The 24843-nt window shown below is 41.7% G+C and overlaps 2 protein-coding genes across 7 annotated transcripts in view; both read left to right on the top strand.

Annotated features, from left to right (window-relative positions):
• mapk13 (mitogen-activated protein kinase 13) overlaps nucleotides 1-3922 on the top strand; it is a 55642-nt gene extending 51720 nt beyond the window's left edge. Inside the window, exons 10-12 of the mRNA XM_061985589.2 lie at nucleotides 1733-1811; nucleotides 1877-2050; nucleotides 3729-3922. Of these exons, the coding sequence (XP_061841573.1) occupies nucleotides 1733-1811; nucleotides 1877-2050; nucleotides 3729-3814 (339 nt within the window). The 3' untranslated portion in view covers nucleotides 3815-3922. The remainder of the gene's footprint in view (nucleotides 1-1732; nucleotides 1812-1876; nucleotides 2051-3728) is intronic.
• Nucleotides 3923-9035: 5113 nt separating this feature from the next.
• brpf3b (bromodomain and PHD finger containing, 3b) overlaps nucleotides 9036-24843 on the top strand; it is a 53068-nt gene continuing 37260 nt past the window's right edge. Inside the window, exons 1-3 of one of the 6 annotated variants that reach the window (XM_061985602.2) lie at nucleotides 9036-9463; nucleotides 18368-18406; nucleotides 19492-21042. In XM_061985602.2, coding sequence (XP_061841586.2) covers nucleotides 18378-18406; nucleotides 19492-21042 — 1580 coding nt within the window. In that variant the 5' untranslated portion in view covers nucleotides 9036-9463; nucleotides 18368-18377. Of the gene's footprint in view, nucleotides 9464-9550; nucleotides 9567-18367; nucleotides 18407-19491; nucleotides 21043-24843 lie in introns of all 6 variants that reach the window. The other 5 variants (XM_061985597.2, XM_061985596.2, XM_061985599.2 and 2 more) reach the window with 5 other exon arrangements.

Raw genomic sequence — 24843 nt, 5'->3', positions numbered from 1 at the left:
TTGGGAAAGGTGGCAATAAATACTGATAAAGTTGAGGAATGCTCATCAAACACTTATTTGGAACATCCCACAGGTGTGCAGGCTAATTGGGAACAGGTGGGTGCCATGATAGGGTATAAAAACAGCTTCCCAAAAAATGCTCAGTCTTTCACAAGAAAGGATGGGGCGAGGTACACCCCTTTGTCCACAACTGCGTGAGCAAATAGTCAAACAGTTTAAGAACAAAGTTTCTCAAAGTGCAATTGCAAGAAATTTAGGGATTTCAACATCTACTGTCGATAATATCATCAAAAGGTTCAGAGAATCTGGAGAAATCACTCCACATAAGCGGCATGGCCGGAAACCAACATTGAATGACTGTGACCTTCGATCCCTCAGACGGCACTGTATCAAAAACCGACATCAATCTCTAAAGGGTATCACCACATGGGCTCAGGAACACTTCAGAAAACCACTATCACTAAATACAGTTTGTCGCTACATCTATAAGTGCAAGTTAAAGCTCTACTATGCAAAGCGAAAGCCATTTATCAACAACATCCAGAAACGCCGCCGGCTTCTCTGGGCCCGAGATCATCTAAGATGGACTCATGCAAAGTGGAAAAGTGTTCTGTGGTCTGACGAGTCCACATTTCAAATTGTTTTTGGAAATATTCGACATCGTGTCATCCGGACTAAAGGAAAAGCGAACCATCCAGACTGTTATCGACGCAAAGTTCAAAAGCCAGCATCTGTGATGGTATGGGGGTGCATTAGTGCCCAAGGCATGGGTAACTTACACTCTGTGAAGGTACCATTAATGCTGAAGGGTACATACAGGTTTTGGAACAACATATGCTGCCATCTAAGCGCCGTCTTTTTCATGCACGCCCCTGCTCATTTCAGCAAGACAATGCCAAGCCACATTCAGCACGTGTTACAACAGCGTGGCTTCATAAAAAAAGAGTGCGGGTGCTTTCCTGGCTCGCCTGCAGTCCAGACCTGTCTCCCATCGAAAATGCGTGGTGCATTATGAAGCGTAAAATACGACAGCGGAGACCCCGGACTGTTGAACGACTGAAGCTCTACATAAAACAAGAATGGGAAAGAATTCCACTTTCAAAGCTTCAACAATTAGTTTCCTCAGTTCCCAATCATTTGAGTGTTGTTAAAAGAAAAGGTGATGTAACACAGTGGTGAACATGCCCTTTCCCAACTACTTTGGCACGTGTTGCAGCCATAAAATTCTAAGTTAATTATTATTTGCAAAAAAAAAAATTAAGTTTATGAGTTTGAACATCAAATATCTTGTCTTTGTCGTGCATTCAATTGAATATGGGTTGAAAAGGATTTGCAAATCATTGTATTCCGTTTATATTTACATCTAACACAATTTCCCAACTCATATGGAAATGGGGTTTGTATATACAAGTGTAAGTCCACAGCGAATCCCTCCTTATGTGTCCGCTTTTTCGGACCCATATTGAGTAAGCAAATAAACAAAAACTTGGTGAATGGCGGGAACAGAAACAGATGCTGAAGCACTCGCTTAGAAGTGGCGACTGAGTAGTGACTCCTTGAACAGGAAGTGATGTCATCCAAATGGCACACGGAATGAATAAGGGAAGTGTTCAGATCTAAAGGTTGGTAAATCTCCATTTGGTTCCACTGTACTTACCAAATCCAATGAGGTCTTCCTCCAATAATACTTAGGTGTTATAAACACTGCTGTCATTCATCTCCTCCAAAACAGGCCAAGAATTATGTGAAGGCGCTCCCCAAGTACCCTAGGAAAGACTTCTCCACACTGTTCCCCCGGGCCAGTGCCAAATGTAAGTCCTCTTCCAAAGTCCCTTCCTTCTTTTCCTGCGCGTCCACCCACCTCTGCGCCCGGCAGGCGTGGACCTGCTGGAGAAGATGCTGGTCCTGGACGGGGACGAGAGGCCCACAGCCGAACTGGCGCTGGAGCATCCATACTTTGACGGCCTCCGAGACCTCGACGACCTCCCTGAGCCCGAGCCCTACGACGACAGCCACGACAACGCCACGCTGGCCCTGGAGGAATGGAAGCGTAAGTGGTCCGGAGAAGATGTCACAGATGTTTGGTCAATTCACACCAAGTATACACACTATTGAGCGTTCATATCAGGGTGTCCAAAGTACGGCACGGGGGACCATTTTGGCCCTTGACAGATTGCAATGACAAAATGAATTCATTATTATTGAGCTGTGATAATAATTCTGTCCAACCATTCATTTTTAAATCAGATTAATCACACTTTTAAATGTACTATTAATCACTTTAAAAAGGGTAGATGCTCAAAAATTAATTATGAATTAGAATCAATGTGGTTATGAATTATTGACCTATTCCGGGCTCCAAATACTTCACATCAATATTTGACCTCTGGATTTTGGGAGGTGTTCAATGGTACTTTAAAATCAATGTACAGTACTCAATAGTACTTTCAAATCAATGTACAGTACTCAATAGTACTTTCAAATCAATGTACAGTACTCAATGGCACTTTTAAATCAATGTACAGTACTCAATGGTATTTTAAAATCAATGTGCAATACTCAATGGTACTTTAAAATCAATGTACAGTATTCAATGGTACTTTAGAATCATTGTACAGTACTCAATGGTACTTAAAAATCAATGTGCAGTACTCAATTTGAATTTTAAAATCAATGTGCAGTACTCAATGGTACTTTCAAATTAATGTACAGCAGTACTCAATGGTGCTTTAAAATCCATGTGCAGTACTCAATGGTACTTTAAAATTAATGTACAGTAGTACTCAATGGTACTTTAAAATCAATGTGCAGTACTCAATGGTACTTTAAAATCAATGTACAGTACTCAATGGTACTTTAAAATCAATGTACAGTACTCAATGGTACTTTAAAATCAATGTGCAGTACTCAATTGTATTTTAAAATTAATGTACAGTACTCAATGGTACTTTAAAATCAATGTACAGTACACATTGGTACTTTAAAATCAATGTACAGTACTCAATGGTACTTTAAAATCAATGTACAGTACTCAATGGTACTTTAAAATCAATGCACAGTACTCAATGGTACTTTAAAATCAATGTACAGTACTCAATGGTACTTTGAAATCAATGTACAGTACTCATTGATACTTTAAAATCAATGTGCAGTACTCAATGGTATTTTAAAATTAATGTACATTACTCAATGGTACTTTAAAATCAATGTGTAGTACTCAATAGTACTTTAAAATCAATGTACAGTACTCAATGATACTTTAAAATCAATGTGCAGTACTCAATGGTATTTTAAAATTAATGTACATTACTCAATGGTACTTTAAAATCAATGTGTAGTACTAAATAGTACTTTAAAATCAATGGACAGTACTCAATGTTAATTTAAAATCAATGTACAGTACTCAATAGTACTTTAAAATCAATGTACAGTACTCATTGATACTTTAATATCAATGTACAGTACTCATTGGTACTTTAAAATCAATGTACAGTACTCAATGGTACTTTCAAATCAATGCACAGTACTCAATGGTACTTTAAAATCAATGCACAGTACTCAATGGTACTTTAAAATAAATGTACAGTACTCAATGGTATTTTAAATTCAATGCACAGTACTCAGTAGTACTTTAAAATCAATGCACAGTACTCAGTGGTACTTTAAAAACTGTGACTGTCACATGCCTTCAGTGTTGTTGTGTAAAAAAGTCGTCCTCTGGCCTACAGGGTTGTGTTTCCGAGAGGTGAAGAGCTTTGTGCCCTTCCCCCGCAGAGACTCCAAGAGGAAAAACACGCTGACTATGACTCCATGACTTATGATTGAATGTCATGTAAATATGAATATGTATGTATGAATTCATATATATATATATATATATATATATATATATATATATATATATATATATGTATATATATATGCAATGTATGCTTCTGTTCCGATTTGACTCTTGCACTGGTATTATGTTTACATTAGAAACAGTTTTGACACACTTCTTTCAAGTGGAGGTGTAAAACTTGGTTTCTCCTTACATTGCTCTGCAAATTCAACAAAAGTGTGCTAGTACACAGTCCCAGATACAGTAGTAGTGTAGTATTATAAGTACCCCAATGTCAGATGGGTTATATTACAGTTTTTGTATTATTTGTATCATTTACATTTCCACTTTATTTTAAGACAAACATGTATATAATCCCCTAATTTTACTAGTTTTATGTGAAATTATATTAAAGGTAGTTTTGTTTTTTTGGCCAAAATGTAATATTGAGTCCATACATTTATTTAAAACAAATAAAGAGATTAGATTGTGACTTAATTTACTAACCTGGTGATTAATTAACTAATGTAAAAAAAAATCTGATAAAACTGCAGTCATTGATTTAATGTTTGAATGTATGTTAATATGAAGTCCATATTAATATATATATATATATATATATATATATATATATATATATATATATATATATATATATATATTATATTGTTACCCACATACGAAAAACGAGCAGGCACCTGCTGCATATGCCACAACAGAAGAAAAAAAAAAAAGAGATGGACACTTTTACGGAGCGGAGAAGGGACGCCTCGCCGGGGTCCGGGTCCGAGAGGGCCCCACCGGGAGCCATAGCTGAGGCGATCCGCGAGAAGGGCCCGACGCACGTCCAGGGTCACCACCGCGCCCACCGCACCGACACCCCGCCTCGTCCGCCTTCGCCGCGGCCGGCGTCATGCGCAGCAGGTAAGCAGCTTACCTGCCCGCCACCCCCGTGGCCGGGGGCTCGTAACAGGGGTCACTCCGCGCGCGCAGCTTACCTGCCCGCCACCCCTGTTGCCGGGGGCGCGTAACAGGGGTCACTCCGCGCGCAGTGCGCTCATGAAAGGGGTGGGGCTCACCCTGGTTGATATAGACAGCAGGACGGTGGCCATGGAAGTTGGAACCCGCTAAGGAGTGTGTAACAACCCACCTGCCGAATCAACTAGCCCTGAAAATGGATGGCGCTGGAGCGTCGGGCCCACACCCGGCCGTCGCCGGCAGCGAGACGCGCTTGGAGGTGCGCTCAGCGCGGCTCCCATATGATTGCGCACTGGTGTGCGTCTGGGTCGTGACAGCGTGGCACGCGAATGTCTGTACTGCATTGGATCAGTCTCCTTTCTTTAACAGGCAAAAGCTTTATAACCTCACTAATGCCTTGCATCGTCTATATTAGATATATAACAACGGGCGGGTGCGGTTCTGATCAAATGTTAGATCGGGTGGATGGCGGATGGTTGACGACTTTCTGATGCGGTTGCGGATGAAATAATTGCCTATCCGCGCATCTCTAGTGTGTATATATATATATATATTAGAGATGCGCGGTTTGCGGACACAACCGCGGATTATCCGCGGATCGGGCGGTTGAAATTAAAAAAAATTAGATTTGATCCGCGGGTCGGGTCGGGCGGTTGAAATAAAAAAAAATTAGATTTTAAATAGATTCAGGCGGGTGGCAGTTAAACCAATTCGGAAATATATATACATAGTTAAATGTTGTTACCCACATACGAAAAACGAGCAGGCACCCTGCAGCATATGCCACAACAGAAGAAGAAAAAAAAAAGAGATGGACACTTTTACGGAGCGGATAAGGGACGCCTCGCCGGGGTCCGGGACCGAGGCCCCTTCCCCCGAGAGGGCCCCACCGGGAGCCGTAGCTGAGGTGATCCGCGAGAAGGGCCCGACGCACGTCCAGGGTCACCACCGCGCCCACCGCACGACACCCCGCCTCGTCTGCCTTCGCCGCGGCCGGCGTCACGCGCAGCAGGTAAGCAGCTTACCTGCCCGCCACCCCCGTGGCCGGGGGCTCGTAACAGGGGTCACTCCGCGCGCTCCGCCCGCGCAGCTTACCTGCCCGCCACCCCCGTTGCCGGGGGCGCGTAACAGGGGTCACTCCGCGCGCAGTGCGCTCACGAAAGGGGTGGGGCAAGCAGAACTGGCGCTGCGGGATGAACCGAACGCCGGGTTAAGGCGCCCGATGCCGACGCTCATCAGACCCCAGAAAAGGTGTTGGTTGATATAGACAGCAGGACGGTGGCCATGGAAGTCGGAACCCGCTAAGGAGTGTGTAACAACCCACCTGCCGAATCAACTAGCCCTGAAAATGGATGGCGCTGGAGCGTCGGGCCCATACCCGGCCGTCGCCGGCAGCAAGAGCCGCTAGGGCTAGGCCGCGACGGGGAGGATGGGCGCCGCGGTGCGCGCTGAAGCCTCGGGCGCGAGCCCGGGTGCGAGTGACATCGCACCTCCACGCGCTTGGAGGTGCGCTCAGCGCGGCTCCCAGATGATTGCTGCATTGGATCAGTCGCCTTTCTTTAACTGGCAAAAGCTTTATAACCTCACTAATGCCTTGCATCGTCTATATTAGATATATAACAGCGGGCGGGTGCGGTGTTGATTAAATGTTAATTCGGGTGGATGCGGATGGTTGACGACTTTTGTCATGCGGTTGCGGATGAAATAATTTATACATTATATGCATGTCTGTATATGTATGTATATATAAATGTGTATATTGTGGGGGCGGTATGGCGTAGTGGGTAGAGCAACCGTGCCAGAAACCTGAGGGTTGCAGGTTCGCTCCCCGCCTCTTACCATCCAAAAAATCGCTGCCGTTGTGTCCTTGGGCGGGACACTTCACCCTTTGCCCCCGGTGCCACTCACACCGGTGAATTGAATGATGAATGATAGGTGGTGGTCGGAGGGGCCGTTGGCGCAAATTGCAGCCACGCTTCCGTCAGTCTACCCCAGGGCAGCTGTGGCTATGAAAGTAGCTTACCACCACCAGGTGTGAATGATTGATGGGTTCTACATGTAAAGCGACTTTGGGTACTTAGAAAAGCGCTATATAAATCCCAGTTATTATTATTATTATTATATGTATGTATGTATATATGTATAGATATATTAAATATATAATTATATAATATATATTTTATATATATATATATATAATGTGTATATATATATATATTATATATGTTTATATATTTATATATATAAAATAATTGTATAATTGATAATTAATTACATTAATTTAATTTCTAAATTTTAATTAATAAACTGGCAAAAAAAATGTTTGTGTAATTCCAAAAATAATCTGAAAAATTCCATTTGTGCATTTATTAAATCAGTCGGAAATTAATAAATACATTTGGTACAAATGTTGGGCTTCTCTGCTTAGGCGGCTTCAACCCCCCACCCCCGCTACTCAATCTTGGATAAGGATAAGGAACGAGGGAATAGAAATGTTTCGGATCATATTTTGGTTATTGGACAATTTACTAGATTAATTTACTTTTTAATTAGTTATTTAATCAACATTATTTATGTTTGGCAACAAAAAACAGCTGCTGAATATGATATACATGTAAATATGAATATAAATCAATATTACTGAAGCGCAAATGTCTTATTATTGCTTTGTGTTGTTCTATTTAGCAAGTTGATTATTAGTTATTAAACGTGTGCAGAGGTGGGTAGTAACGCGCTACATTTACTCCGTTGCATCTACTTGAGTAACTTTTGGGATAAATTGTACTTCTAAGAGTAGTTTTAATGCAACATACTTTTACTTTTACTTGAGTATATTTATAGAGAAGAAACGTATATATGTATATGTACAGTATATGTATATATATATGTATATATGTATATATATATATATATATATATATATATATATATATATATATATATATATATAGATATATATATATATATTATATATATATGATATGTGTGTGTATGTTACTCATCAGTTACTCAGTACTTGAGTAGTTTTTTCACAACATACTTTTTACTTTTACTCAAGTAAATATTTGGGTGACTACTCCTTACTTTTACTTGAGTAATAAATCTCTAAAGTAACAGTACTCTTACTTGAGTACAATTTCTGGCTACTCTACCCACCTCTGAACGTGTGTGTCACTCTTCCAAATGCTGCCATTTTTAAACGTAATTATCTGCCTTTGTTCGAAGTGCTTTTTTTCCCCCTGCCAAAATGTCATCTTTTGTCCAAAAATAAATAATACAATTGAGAGGAAAATGACTCTATTGTAAATAAATCTATTCAATTGCAACTGTCAAAAACTGTAATATGAAAGCCTTGATATATTTCATTATGTAATATGTTGATTTCTATGGCAATAGATAGAAACAGTGATTAAACATGTTCAATTATATTTGAATTACTGGATATTATCCTTATTTAATTTTGGCACAAAAACGCTCCATAAACTGGCTTTATGTTATACTTTTGCTCCCAGTTCACTCATTGGGTGGTCTTAATTTGTCATTGGAATGCTTTGTGTCAACTTTAAAACACACAATTGTAATACTGAATGCTTTGTGTCAACTTTAAAACACACAATTGTATTAATGAATGGTTTGTGTCAACTTTAAAACACACAACTGTATTAATGAATGCTTTGTGTCAACTTTAAAACACAATTGTATTAATGAATGCTTTGTGTCAACTTTAAAACACACAATTGTATTAATGAATGCTTTGTGTCAACTTTAAAACACACTTGTATTACTGAATGCTTTGTGACAACTTTAGAATACACAATTGTATTACTGAATGCTTTGTGTCAACTTTAAAACACACAATTGTATTACTGAATGCTTTGTGTCAACTTTAAAACACACAATTGTATTACTGAATGCTTTGTGTCAACTTTAAAACACAATTGTATTGATGAATGCTTGTGTCAACTTTAAAATACACAATTGTATTACTGAATGCTTTGTGTCAACTTTAAAACACACAATTGTATTACTGAATGCTTTGTGTCAACTTTAAAATACACGATTGTATTACTGGAGCTACATGTCTACATGTGTTTTTTGTTGTTGTCAACTAGTCTGTTTATTAGCCTGGGCGCCAAAATCATGGTAGCGTGACGACAGAGGGGCGGGGTCAATTGGTAGAACCGGAAATGAGAGAATCTTGTGTCGAAAGTAAAAGTAGACGGAAGCGCTGCAGTGTGAATATTTTGCCTGTATTAACTGTATTACTCATCATATCGAAACTTAAAATCACCACAATGCATTCTCTTGCGATGGTTGCTGAAGATATATTGCTTCAATGCGCCTAGTTGCATTTCTTGTGTAGTGGTTTTATTTGTTGTGCCCGGAAGTTGTGCGCTCGCCCAATGTCGATGGGTAGCCTACACTCGCAAGTAAGCTAGCTAGTTTGCCACAAAATGAGGCCGACATTAAGTTGCCCCTCGCAGTATAATTGCAGATATGTAACTCGTCCCTTTGTTGAATCTATGGGCTCCAACGCACAGCTCCTCGTCGCCGTTTCACAAAGAGGCGGTCGCGTTGACATATAAAAGGACGCACACCGGCTGGAGCAACAAAGTGTAAGTTAGCCTGTAGCTGCTAGCTGTGGAGCTACTTGTGCCACAATAGGTAAGACTTGTTTATTGCTATTGTATTAATACTTTAACAACTTTTAATGCTTGCCATTTATTTTTGTTCCATGGCTTGTCAATGTAGACACAAGGCAGCTGAGGTAAGTAAGTTAGCAGCCTGGGCTAGTTGTTAATTAAAACGCTATACCATTTAACCGACGCACTGTCATGACTTGTCTCTCGCTCAAATCGGCCCCGAGTAAACGCTCCGTAATGTGAAAGCTACAAGTGAGACTTTAACCGCGTATTTTTTGTGCTTTTAAACCCTAAATACGTCAGCAAGTGTACTCAGAAATAAGGACACAAGGGCTGTGCGAGGCTGCGGCGTTCTGCAATGTGATTGGCCCACGGCGACGTCAGTCAAGTTTTTCCCAACGCTGATTGGTTGAGCGTGTCTGACGTTGCGACGACCCTTGAGACTAGTGTGAAGTCGAGTTGCAGTCCTTTGCAACCTCATTATCAATCAATCAATCAATCAATGTTTAATTGGCTAAGTTTTATATTCATAAATGTTACTTTCTCAATACCCGACCTAGAGCTGGGCGATATGGCCTTTTATTAATATCTCGATATTTTTAGGCCATGTCACGATACACGATATATATCTCGATATTTTGCCTTAGCCTTAAATGAACACTTGATGCATATAATCACACCAGTATGATAATTCTGTGTGTCTACATTAAAACATTCTTGTTCATACTGCATTAATAGATGCTCATTTTAAACTTTCATGCAGAGAGGGAAATCACAACTACCGTATTTTCCGCACTATAAGGCGCACCGGATTATTAGCCGCACCTTCTATGAATTACATATTTCATAATTTTGTCCACCAATAAGCCGCCCCGGACTATAAGCCGCGCCTACGCTGCGCTAAAGTGAATGTCAAAAAAACGCTGCGCTAAAGTGAATGTCAAAAAAACAGTCAGATAGTTCAGTCAAACTTTAATAATATATTGAAAACCAGCGTTCTAACAACTCTGTCCCAAAATGTACGCAAATGTGCAATCACAAACATAGTAAAATTCAAAATGGTGTAGAGCAATAGTAACATAATGTTGCTCGAACGTTAATGTCACAACACACAAAATAAACATAGCGCTCACCTTCTGAAGTTATTCTTCATTCGTAAATCCTTCGAATTCTTCGTCTTCGGTGTCCGAATTGAAAAGTTGCGCAAGCGTGGTATCCAAAATGGCCGGTTCCGTCTCGTCGAAGTCATCGGGAGTCAGTGTCGCTGTTGTTCTGTGAATCCTGCCTTCCGGAAAGCTCGGACCACAGTTGTGACCGAAATATCTGCCCAGGCATTTACGATCCACTGGCAAATTTTGGCGTATGTCGTCCGGCGCTGTCTGCCCGTCTTAGTGAAGGTGTGTTCGCCTTCGGAGCTGTGTGAAAAAAGCCACCCGGCCTCTTCGCGTAAACTTCCCTTAACCACTCGCTCATCTTTTCTTCATCCATCCATCCCTTCGAGTTAGCTTTTATGATGACGCCGGCTGGAAAGGTCTCTTTTGGCAAGGTCTTCCTTTTGAATATCACCATGGGTGGAAGTTAGCATGGCAAGCTAGAACCACAGTGAAGGATGACTTCTCATTCCCTGTGGTGCGAATATTCACCGTACGTGCTCCCGTTCCACAGTGCGGTTCACAGGAATATCAGTTGCTGTGAAATACGGTAGTAATCCGTGTGCGGATGGAGAGATTGCGTCTTTTTATGAACCGGATCGCTTAGTAGGAGCCATTTTGTGGTCTTTACAGATGTAAACAGGAAATGAAACGTACGGTGATATCCGCGCGTTTTTTCTTCTTCTTCCAGGGGCGGGTAGAAGAAGAAGCGCTTCCTGTTCTATGGGGGCGGGTGCTTTCCTTGGCGGTTGCTTGCGTAGAAGAAGAAGCGCTTCCTGTTCTACCGGGAAAAAAGATGGCGGCTGTTTACCGAAGTTGCGAGATCGAAACTTTATGAAAATGAATCGTAATAAAGCGCACCGGGTTATAAGGCGCACTGTCAGCTTTTGAGAACATTTGTGGTTTTTAGGTGCGCCTTAAAGTGCGGAAAATACGGTAATATCTCGATATTTTTAGGCCATGTCACGATACACGATATATATCTCGATATTTTGCCTTAGCCTTAAATGAACACTTGATGCATATAATCACACCAGTATGATAATTCTGTGTGTCTACATTAAAACATTCTTGTTCATACTGCATTAATAGATGCTCATTTTAAACTTTCATGCAGAGAGGGAAATCACAACTAAGTCAATTGACCAAAACTGTATTTATCCATCCATCCATCCATTTTCTACCGCTTATTCCCTTTGGGGTCGCGGGGGGCGCTGGAGCCTATCTCAGCTACAATCGGGCGGAAGGCGGGGTACACCCTGGACAAGTCGCCACCTCATCGCAGTTATTAAGCAGTGGCACAAATATTCATGACATTTCCAAAACAGAAAGTGCAAGATTGTCAGAGACATTTTAAAACAAGCTATTAGTGCACTTTTGTGCATGATGTCACTAAGATGACATATCAAAACAACACTAATTAAAGTGCACTTTTTGTACAGAACGCCACTACATTAGTTTAAAACAAATAAAGTGCACTTTTGTGCATGATGTCACACAAATTATTTCAATAACTGTCAAATAAAAATGAGGTGCATAATAGGAAATCAAATAGTTTATGTCCTTTACTATGTGGTAGGTTCTTGCGGACGTTATCTTCTTCTGTTGTTGACTATTTTTGTCATAAGGTGTTGATCTAGAAATGGTTGCTTGGGCATTTTGTTGGTGTAGCACCGGCCGGAGATGTTGACATGCAGAGTTTCAAGCACTCTTCCTTCTCTAGCGGGTGACTTTTCAAATGATGCTACAAATTAGCAGTAATGCTACTTTTTGTAGCAACGCTTTTGCCGCATACTTGACATATTACTGTTGTCTGTTCAACATCTTCCCGCTTGAAGCCAAACCACCGCCAGATGATGGACTCCCCGCTGTTTTTCTCGGGAATTAATTCTTCCTTCATTTGTTACCAGATTGGCACCTTCTTTCTCTCGTATTACCACTCGCACCACTCCGCTAGCATCACAGCTAACTTTACTCATTCCGCTACCTCTCTGCTGGGCGAGGAGAGCGTATGACGTTGCACACGTGTCAGTATATGACGTATGTAAGAAGGTGCGCTTGTTTTATGTCTCTGTGAGAAGGACAGACAAGAAAGAATGACAAACGCATGTAGTGTAATGCCCGCAGCTAAAAACAACTGCCTGAGAACGTATACTCGAATATCACGATATAGTCATTTTCTATATCGCACAGAGACAAACCCACGATATATCGAGTATATTCGATATATCGCCCAGCCCTAACCTGACCTGTTTTTTGTGCCTTTAAAAAAGAATTAGAACTCTACGTTAAAACACTCTACTAGGGATTATGTTCCAAACTGGTTCTCCCGATTGTTCGATAAAAAAAGAACCGATTCCATGGATTCGAATCTCTTTTTGAGAACCGGTTCTCGTTATCGAAGCCACTATACCATATTTTCGCGACCATAGGGTGCACCGTATTAAAAGGCGGCGTGTCAGTTACGGGTGCTATTTCTGTATTTAACGCATAAATAAGGCGCAGCGTATTTTTGGGCTCAGGCATGGTTAAACATACGCTATCTTAAAACATACGCTATCTTAAAACATACGCTATCTTAAAACATACGCTAGCATGCATGAACGCTGTTTTTAAAAAGGCAGCAGGAGCAAAGCTGAGTTGGGTTGAACTTTATTGAAGTATTTATCAATGTACTCACATTATTTTTTGATCAATCCTCATCCACAAATCCATCAAAGTACTCATCTTCTGTGTCCGAAATGAACAGCTGGGCAAGTTCTCCATCAAACACGCCAGATTCTCTCTCTTCATTTTCAAAGTCAGTCTCGTTGTCCATTAGCATAGCAAGCTCGCACAACAGTAAAAGCCGACTTCTCTTGCCCCGTTGTGCGTATGGATTCACTACCGTGCTGGTCCACTTCTTCTCCACCGTGTGCTTCACCAGGATGTCGAAAGTGAGCGGCACCTCGTCCTTGTTGGTGATGTGTTTATCGTCAATTTTTTTTATTTACAACGCACATAGCAGCACTATATGCTCACTGGGGGCGTGCCTTTAGCGTCCTCTCTCACCTGAAATCTTCACCCTATAACGGCAGCATGCTGTCCTCAGTTACGTTTTGGGGTGATGTTTGGTAAGAAATTATCGAGTTCGAGCCCATTATCGAATCCTCTTATCGAACCGATTCCTTATCGAATCTCTTATGGAATCCAGATAGGTTGTTGTGTGTGCACTGAGTTCCAAAAGCCATAGATGTTATATGACTGGGCCGGCACGCTGTTTATATGGAGGAAAAGCGGACGTGACTGAGGTGAAGGTTTCAGGTGAGAGAGGACGCTAAAGGCACGCCCCCAGTGAGCATATAGTGCTGCTATGTGCGATGTAAATACAAAAATCAGTGGGTGGGACGATGCTGGGTGCTGCATAGGGATGTCCCGATCCGATATTTGGATCGGATCGGCTGCAGATATTTGCCAAAAATTGCGTATCGGCAAGGCATGGGAAGATGCCGATCCAGATCCAGTTTTAAAAAAAAACGCCGGTCCGTGTTTTCCAACGCACCTATTTAAATAATACATTCCACTTTTCTGCTGCTCCGTAATTTCCGTTCCGCATTTTCCAGCACACCTTCAACACATCCACAATTCTCACGCAGTTGCTTTTAGCTGCTGGCATTACACGACAGGCTCTTCTCACTCTTTCCTGTGTCTCCCTCTCACAGACAGCGAGCGCACCTTCTCACACACGTCACATACTGTCACGTCATACGTCACATACGTATACGTCCTCTCCCAGCAGAGAGCGAGGTAGCGGCATGGCTAGCGTTAGCTGTGATGCTAGCGCAGCCGCTAAGGTGCGCGCATGCTCAAACGTCCTCTGCGCACGGCAAATCTATGCCACGCACAAAATCAAATAAAAAAATAACCGCATAACAATTTTCGACACATGGACACGACAGAGACAACAGTTTTCGTCATCATTGTTCAAATATTGTGACGTCTGTCGAGACGCTTATCTCCATTCAGTGCCACACGTCCACACCATCAAAATGAAGAGGCAAAAATTTCCACATCAACACCGTATGAAAAAATTAGTGATTTTTTTAGTTGTGATTTCCTTCTCTGCATGAAAGTTTAAAAGTAGCATATATTAATGCAGTATGAAGAAGAATGTTTTAATGTAGACATGCAAGCCTTGAAAGAACATTTTGAAAATCAAGACTACATTTCCTGCAAATGGGTGCACTTCTACCCTATATTTTAACTTTAGATTTATTCTCATATCAAACTCGTTTGGCTGTCTTTTTGACACTTACATCAGGCGCCCCCCTCCACACCCTGGATTATAAATAATGTAAATAATTCAATGTGATTATCTTGTGTGATGACTGTATTATGATGATAGTATATATCTGATAGTATATATCTGTATCATGAATCAATTTAAGTGGACCCCGACTTAAACAAGTTGAAAAACTTATTCGGGTGTTACCATTTAGTGGTCAATTGTACGGAATATGTACTTCACTGTGCAACCTACTAATAAAAGTCTCAATCAATCAATCAAAACACATAGAATCATCATACTGCTGTGATTATATGCATCAAGTGTTCATTCAAGGCTAAGGCAAAATATCGAGATATATATTGTGTATCGCAATATGGCCTTAAAATATCGCAATATTAAAAAAAGGCCATATCGCCCAGCCCTAGTTCAATGATGCCATTTCTGTTTGTCATGTATAATTTTGTCTATTTTGTGTTTATCCTTGAATAAACAGGTCAGTTTCTTGTTACCAACCATTGTGTATTATTCAAACTCCCCTAATTCAGCTGGCTAGTTGTTATCAAGAGTACTAAAACCCTTTTCAACATGATTCTGACAACTAAGTAGGCTAAATAACTTTAAACTTTAATACATGCTCGGATAGGCCAGTATCGGTATCGGTCAGTATCGGTATCGGATCGGAAATGCAAAAACAATATCGGTATCGAATCGGAAGTGCAAAAACCTGGATCGGGACATCCCTAGTGCTGCAGAGACGTACTGGCAGAGGCAGAACTAAGCGGAGCAGCTTGTTAAGACTTTAATTTAGGCGGTGGCTTTTTGTTAAAAGTTAAAGTTAAAGTGCCAATGATTGTCACACACACACTAGACGTGGCAAGGCGGCCGCCTTAACAACAAAGCGCTGCGGGAAACCCTGTGTGTGTGTGTGTGTGTGCGTGCGTGCGTGCGTGCGTGCGTGCGTGCGTGCGTGCGTGCGTGCGTGCGTGCGTGCGTGCGTGCGTGCGTGCGTGCGTGCGTGCGTGCGTGCGTGCGTGCGTGCGTGCATGCATGCGTGCATGCATGTGTGTATGTAGATAGATAGATCATGATTAAGGCTGAAACGACGCGTCGACGTCATCGGTTACGTAAATACGTCGATGCCGTTTTTGTGCGTCGGCGCGTCACATATTTACGTCACACTACTGTCATGGCGGAGCGCAAAGCAGATGATGCGAGCGAGGGGAAAAAAGCACGCCAAAAGTCGTCAAAAGTGTCGGAGTATTTCAATAAACGGCCTAATAATGTTGTTGTATGCACACTGTGTCGAGCGGAAATGGCCTATCATAGCAGCACAACGGCTATGAACGAACATTTGAAAAGAAAACCCCCGACAGCGTTCTTTCCATCACCATCAACAAGTCAATCGTCCGCGTGCGTATACGTTGTCATTATTACACAAAAACATGAATGTGTCATTTGTATCTGCGTTGTAAATTCATAAACTAAAGCACCGTTTGCTCTGAGAGGCGCGTTTGGCGTGCCTGTTCAGTGTTTACAAAGACGCGCTCCTCTTTAACGCTGTGGAGAGGCGGCGGCGGCGGCGGCGAGCGAGCGGCGAGGCGGGGCGCGCCGGGAGCGACGCCGCAAGAGACAGGGGACGACGAGCGAGCGAGGAAGAGGAGCTGAAAAGCGAGGAAAGAAAGAGAAAAGAGTTGGAAGAGAAAAGACTTTGTGTAAAATTAAAAGATTGTAAACCTGGCAAAGCCGTCTGGCGTTCAGTCTGTCGGTCCTGAAAGAACCCCACGGCACAAGACGTGTCACAAACGCTAACGTTAATTAGTTGTGCAAATACCTTTTACAACATTAACAGTTACATATACTATGTACAAACCAACAATTAACTTTCACTTTAATCATACTATCATTGTTGTGTTATTAAGCAAAATAAGCAATACTTTTACTTTTGTTGAAATGTTTACACTGTACACTTTTTTGTATTGGATGTTTAGCTTTATTTTTGCACATTTTAGCAAATAAGCAATACTTTTACTTTTGTTGAAATGTTTACACTTGTTACAGAATATTTCCGTTTTGCACTTTTTTGTATTGGATGTTTATCTTTATTTTTGCACATTTTAAAGCAAAATAAGCAATACTTTTACTTTTTAAATGCTTATACTATTCCAGAATATTAAGATTTGCACTGGATGTTTACTTTTATATTTGCACATTAAAAAGCAAATAAGCTACTTTTAATTTTGTTAAATGTTAAAAGTTTTAAATGTTTACATTGTTACAGAATATTTTGTCATGTTGTTGTCAATGTTGACTGAGTGGCCATACTTTTTTTTTTGTAAATAAAAGCCATGCCTTTTGAAAAAACTGGCCTACATTTATTTTTTCCTCTTCATTTTAAATAAAAAAAATAATCGGTAAAAGGAAAAATAATCCATAGATTAATCGAAAAAATAATCTATAGATTAACAGATTAATCGAAAAAATAATCTATAGATTAATCGATAGAAAAATAATCGTTAGCTGCAGCCCTAATCATGATATTCGAGTATGCGTTCTCACGCAGTTGCTTTTGGCTGCTGGCATTACACAACAAGCTCTCCTCACTCTTTACTGTCTCTCCTTCTCACAGACAGCAAGCGCAGCTTCTACATACGTCACATACTGTCACGACACATGTCACATACGTATACGCCCTCGCGCAGCAGAGAGGTAGCATGGCTAACGTTAGCTGTGATGCTAGTGGTAATACGAGAGAGAGAAGGTGCGAATCTGGTAACAAATGAAGGAATGATTAATTCCCCCAAAAAACAGCAGGGGTTCTATCGTCTGGCGGTGGTTTGGCTTCAAGTGGGAATATGTCGAACAGACAACCATAATTTGTCAAGTGTGGGGCGAAAGCGTTGCTATAAAAAGTAGCATTACTGCTAATATGTAGCATCATTTTAAAAGTCACCTGCTAGAGAATGAACAATGCTTACTCCGCATGTCAACATCTCCGTTCGGTGCCACACGCCCACACCATCAAAATGCAGAGGCAAACATTTCCAGATCAACACCGTATGAAAACAATAGTGATTTTTTAGTTGTGATTTCCTTCTCTGCGTGAAAGTTTTAAAGTAGCATATATTAATGCAGTATGAAGAAGAATGTTTTAATGTAGACACATAGAATCATCATACTGCTGTGATTATATGCATCAAGTGTTCATTCAAGGCTAAGGCAAAATATCGAGATATATATCGTGTATCGCGATATGGCCTTAAAATATTGCGATATTAGAAAAAGACCATATGGCCCAGCTCTAAAACAAAGCTGTATTTTTTTCTTTCAAACTGTCATTGCTCAAAACTTAATATTGAATCAAAATCAATGTTAGTATGAATTATTGACCTATCCAAAGTTCAGATTACTTCACATTAAATATTCCACTAAGAAAAAATATTTTTGGTGGAAGATTTTGCAAATTTGGTAAATAAATAACCAAAAAAATTATATTTTGTTTTTTTCTTAGTGTACCGAAAATGAACCGAACCGTGACCTCTAAACCGAGGTACGTATCGAACCGAAATTTTTGTGTACCGTTACACCCCTAATGGACGCCTCTGCTTATTCCAGTAATACAATGCCATAGTAAAAGAGTGCGGGTACTCGACTGGCCAGCCTGTAGTCCAGACCGGTCTCCCATTGAAAATGAAAAATTGGTTTCCTCAGTTCCCAAACGTTTACTGAGTGTTGTTAAAAGGAAAGGCCATGTAACACAGTGGAAAAAATGCCCCTGTGCCAATTTTTTTGCAATGTGTTGCTGCCATTAAATTCTAAGTTCATGATTATTTGCAAAAAAAAAATTAGTTTTTCAGTTTGAACATTAAATATCTTGTCTTTGCAGTCTATTCAATTGAATGTAAGTTGAAAAGGATTTGCAAATCACTGTATTCTGTTTTTAAATAAATACATGATAAATGGGTTATACTTGTATAGCGCTTTTCTACCTTCAAGGTACTCAAAGCGCTTTGACACTATTTCCACATTCACCCATTCACACACACTGATGGCGGGAGCTGCCATGCAAGGCGCTAACCAGCACCCATCAGGAGCAAGGGTGAAGTGTCTTGCCCAATGACACAACGGACGTGACCAGGATGGTAGAAGGTGGGGATTGAACCCCAGGAGCCAGCAACCCTATTTACAAATTACCCAACATGCCGATAGATATATGTGTGTATATATATATATATATATATGTATATATATATATATGTATATATATATATATGTATATATATATATATGTATATATATATATATATATATGTATATGTGTGTGTATATATATATATATATATATATATGTGTGTATATATATATATATATAAAATTACCTTTTTATTGAACGCATTTTTCATTGATATCATTACGTGTCTATGGTGATATATATTGATATCGTTTGTCGGCCCAGCCCTAGTACAAAATATTTTGTAATCTTGACATAGATTTGTGGTGTTATGACTTGGTTGTGCTGCGTCTTATTCCTATCAACATTTCCAACCTTTTTTGAACTTATTGTGTGCTAACAATAGGCCTTTGTGTCATGTGGTGTAATAATGGCGTTCATTGTGGTTTGTTGCCAATGACCAGGAGGCGCCGTGATCGCCGGCCTATGAGGAAGCCACGCCGAAAAGGCCATTTGGCCGCAGGAAGCGACGAGGATGCCAGGGAGTCAGTGGGGACACCAGCCGGCGGTGGTGCCCGCCAGCGATCGCCATCTCCCTACGGCCTCAAAGCGTCCCCGAGCAGAGAGACGCTGAGCTACGCCCAGGTCCAGAAGGTGGTGGAGGTAGAGCTGGACGGCCGCCTTCACCGCATCTCCGTTTTGGAGCCTCTAGTGGTCGTTGCCGAGGACGAGATGACGGCGCAGGACATCAGCGAGTGTAACAGCAACAAGGAGAACAGCGAACAGCCGTCCCCTCCCGTCAGCGCCCTGCTGGCTGTCAGCAAAGCCGTCATGCCGCGTGGCCGCCGGAAAGACTTCAAATGTAAAACGCCTTTTAAGTCACCGCCACCCTCAAAGAACCACTGCGCTGGAGCGCCAACGCCGGAAAAGCCGAAAGCGATGCACAATCACTCGGCGACGCTCCCTGAGCCTTCTTTTCGTGTGGTGGAGACGTTCACCCCCATGGAGGCGCCCCCTCTGCCCACGGGGTACTATCGCTACATTGAACGCTCCCCAGAGGAGCAGGAAGCCGTGGCAGAGTACGACATGGACGAAGAGGACGCCGCCTGGCTGGAGATGGTCAACGCCGGGCGGACGGCTGAGGGTTGCTCCGCACTCTCGCCGGACACATTCGAGCTGCTGGTGGACCGCCTGGAGGACGAGGCGTACCGGGAAGCGCGCACCCGCGTGCCTTCTCAGAATGCCATCGACGACGACGCCTTCTGCTGCGTGTGCCTAGACGACGAGTGCCTGAACAGCAACGTCATCCTCTTCTGCGATGCCTGCAACCTGGCCGTGCACCAGGAGTGCTACGGCGTGCCCTACATCCCCGAGGGACAGTGGCTGTGCCGCTGCTGCCTTCAGTCCCCGCAGAAACCCGTGGACTGCGTCCTGTGCCCTAACAGAGGCGGCGCCTTCAAGCAAACGAGCGACGGCCGCTGGGCGCACGTGGTCTGCGCCATCTGGATCCCTGAAGTCTGTTTCGCCAACACCGTCTTCCTGGAACCGGTGGAAGGCGTCAACAACATTCCCCCGGCGCGCTGGAAGCTCACCTGCTACCTGTGCAAGCAGAAGGGCCGCGGGGCGTCCATCCAGTGTCACAAGGCCAACTGCTACACCGCCTTCCACGTCACCTGCGCCCAGCGCGCCGGCCTCTTCATGAAGATCGACCCGGTGCGAGAGACCGGCGTCAACGGGACCACCTTCTCCGTGAAGAAGACGGCGTTCTGCGAGACTCACTCGCCCGCCGGCCAGGACGCCGCCTCCGACGAGGAGAATGAAGGGCGCGTGGTGGGCAGCCGAGGGAGGGCCGGTCGAGGACGCAGCGCCTACACGGACGGTCCCGCTACGCCCAAGAAAGGCAGGAAGTCTGACGGCGACAGCAAGGCGGACAAAAAGAAAGGGAAGGAGGCGGAGTCCACGTCCTCAAACGCCGCCTCTCCGCAAGTGATGGTTCCTGAAATACCCGCAAACAGGTACCAACTGCTCCCATTTTATTGTAAGAACACCATGCAAACATTCCTGACTTCATCTACACCAGGGATGCCCAAAGTGGGGCCTGTGGGCCTCATTTGGCCGGTCGTGTCATTTCACTTGGCCCACCAGCGGATGGCTGCCAAATGTAATTTCACTCTAGTGTGGTACCGTTTTTGTCATTTACAGTAATGCACTGTAAAAAAAAAAAGGGAACATAGATTTTACGGTTAAAAGTCGCCAGAATTTTGCGGTAAAAATAACAGCGGTACTGTTTTTCAATTTATAGTAATGCACTGTGAAAAAAGGGAACGTAGATTTTACGGTAAAAAGTCGGCAGAATTTTGCGGTAAAAATAACAGCGGTACTGTTTTTCAATTTATAGCACTGTGAAAAAAGGCACTGTGAAAAAGGGGAACGTAGATTTTACGGTAAAAAAGTAGCAGCTCAGTCACCAGAATTTTAATGTAAAAACAGTTTTTTAATTTACAGTAATTTGGTGTAAAACCATTGTACATATTCTGGTAATATTACAGAATTACTAGTTATTTTTTTAATTGTAAAATCTATTATTTAAAAAAAAAATCACATGCTAAATAGTTGTGTTTGAATTTGGGACCCATGCTCAACGGTAAAGTTGTCAATGGAAAAGAATCATCTTGGTCACCTAAATGCTTCCAAATGTAGCATCCTCCATATGTCTAATCTGTCTGGGTAAAGTTTGAAAGATGAAAAATCTAGGACCAACTGGTTCCAGAGCAACAACTGGAAATGGCAAAAATCTGTAGACGAATTACCTTTTTTGGAATGTTTTGACGTTAAAAATGCACATAAAAGATGTTAACTGAACGAGGCACACAAGTTATATTTGTATGGCGGTATGAGGATAAATTACTCACTGGCGGTGGTAAAAATCGCTGTTTGGCCCACAAATCATTGGCACATTTTACTTTGGCCCTTGGAGGCAAAACGTTTGGGCACCACTGATCTAGAGTTGGTTTGAAACATCCGCATGTCGGTGATTGCCAAGTTGAATATGACCGTTTAGACCAGGGGTCCCCAAACTGATCCGGCCCGCCAGCGTCCAAAGTCAGGCTCGCGTGAAGTCCCAAGTATTAAAAAAAATAATATATACATATATATATATATATATATATATATATATATATATATATATATATATATATATATATATATATATATATATATATATATATATATATATATATATATATATATATATATATATATATAATATATGTATATATATATATATATATATAATATATGTATATAATATATATATATATGTATGTATGTATATATATATATATATATATATATATATATATATGTATATATATTATGTGTGTGTGTATGTATATGTGTGTGTGTATATATATGTATGTATGTATGTATGTGTGTATATATATATGTATGTATGTATGTGTATATATGTATGTATGTATGTATATGTATATATATATATGTATGTATGTATATGTATATATATATATGTATGTATGTATATATATGTATATATAGCTGAGATAGGCTCCAGCGACCCCGAAGGGAATAAGCGGCAGAAAATGGATGGATGGATGGATATATATATATATATATATATATATATATATATATATATATATATATATATATATACACAGCCCGGCCCCCGGCCAAATTGTTTTAACCCAATGCGGCCCCCGAGTCAAAAAGTTTGGGGACCCCTGGTTTAGACTATCAGTTCTTAGCAACTGTGGATGGGAAGCCATAAAATTGATCCTTTAAGTGTCCCTTAAACGTATTATTATTCAGAATATTCAGCCTCCACCTTGGAGTTGCAATGAGCAACACATTCATTTCAACAGTATAAGACATGCACCTGGGGATTGGCTGATTGGAAACAATAAATTGACCGTAGTGTGTGAATGTGAGTGTGAATGTTGTCTGTCTATCTGTGTTGGCCCTGCGATGAGGTGGCGATTCGTCTAGGGTGTACCCCGCCTTCTGCCCGAATGCAGCTGAGACAGGCTCCAGCGACCCCAAAAAAAGGGACAAGCGGTAGGAAATGGATGGATGGATGGCTTATTGTGCACAAATCCTTTACTACCAAACTGAATCAGAATGTATGCTCTTTGTGTAAAATGTGCATACAAAGAATTATCAATGTGGATAAAATTAAGATTTAAGAATCCTTCATTTAAGTGTTCACACAAAAAAACAAAAAAACTCAAGTGGTTCAGTGTGTTCTTGTGGGATGTTGAGCTTGATATTGTAGAGGAGTTCAAGTACCTCACGGTCACACTTTCTTTAAAAAAAACCTAATCAAACTCACAGCAAAAAGAATCAAGTTCAGTCTGCATCATTTTAAACAAATCAGACCTTCACTGACAATCAAGGCTGCTAAGATGTTTTTACACTCAACTAGAATGTGCAGTTCCAGTAGTGTGATTGCCCTACGTGCGGCAGTCGCTGATACACGCGAGTGGAACAGAGTGGAGTGTGTGAATGTGGGAACGGTTCAAATCGGGTGAGAAATGTGGGATATGCAGTCCATTGTATGATTCCTCTTCACTGTCAATGTGGAAGAAATTACCGGGAATTTTAGGAAAAGGACAAAATGTTTTGCATTGGACATATGTGAAGAGCAGTGTGGGTTGATGGTTGAAAGGTCGGAATTGAGTAAATTGGCAACATTTTGAGAATTTAGGGCATTGTAGAACTATAAGTACGTCCATTCATTTGAGTGGGAATTTCCTAGGACTTGGGGATTTCGGGAAAAACTGGAATTTTTGAAAATATCGGTAATACAACAATTGTCCGGGCAGCACGGTGAAACAGGGGTTAGTGCTTGTGCCTTGTGAAGGTCCTGAGTTCAATCCCGGGCTCGGGATATTTCTGTGTGGAGTTTGCATGTTCTCCCCGTGACTGCGTGGGTTCCCTCCGGGTACTTCGGCTTCCTCCCACTTCCAAAGACATGCACTTGGAGATAGGTTGATTGGCAACACTAAATTGGCCCTAGTGTGTGAAAGTGAGTGTGAATGTTGTCTGTCTATCTGTTGGCTCTGTGATGAGGTGGCGACTTGTCCAGGGTGTACCCCGCCTTCCGCCCGTGTGCAGCTGAGACCTCGAAAGGGACAAGCGGTAGAAAATGCATGGATGAACAACAATTATCCTAGATCAGGGGTCGGCAACCTTTACCAGTCAAAGAGCCATTTTGACCAGTTTCACAAATTATAGAAAACAATGGGAGCCGCAAAAATTTTTTGAAATTTTAAATGAAATAACACTGCATACAAAGTTTTTTTTTTTTTTTGCTTTGTGCTATGTATAAACCAGTGGTCTCAGACACGCTGCCCTCACCTTTATATGGAATTTGAAAGCTGGTGCAGCACGCGGGTTTTAATTGAATGGCGCTTGTCAGTGGCACGCGTGCCGTGATAGTACAGCATATGGCACCCACTACAACCAGCGTGCCTGATCGGCCACACATTGTATGGGGCTTCCGCTTGCTCACGTGGTTGACAGCAAGGCATACTTGGTCAACAACCACACAGGTTACACTGACGGTGGTGGTATAAAAAAAAACAACTTTAACACTCTTTCTAATAATGCGCCACACTGTGAACCCACACCAAACAAGAATGACAAACACATTTCGGGAGAACATCTGCACCGTAACACAACATAAGCACAACAGGACACATACCCAGAATCCCATGCAGCCCTAACTTTTCCGGGATACATTATACACCCCCGCTACCAAACCCCGCCCACCTCAACCGACGCACAGAGACGGG

The sequence above is a fragment of the Nerophis lumbriciformis genome, linkage group LG23 (genome assembly GCF_033978685.3).
Source record: "Nerophis lumbriciformis linkage group LG23, RoL_Nlum_v2.1, whole genome shotgun sequence".
Lineage (NCBI taxonomy): Eukaryota > Metazoa > Chordata > Actinopteri > Syngnathiformes > Syngnathidae > Nerophis > Nerophis lumbriciformis.
The sequence above is the reverse complement of the archived record's forward strand: the minus strand, read 5'-3'. Positions and strand labels throughout refer to the sequence as shown.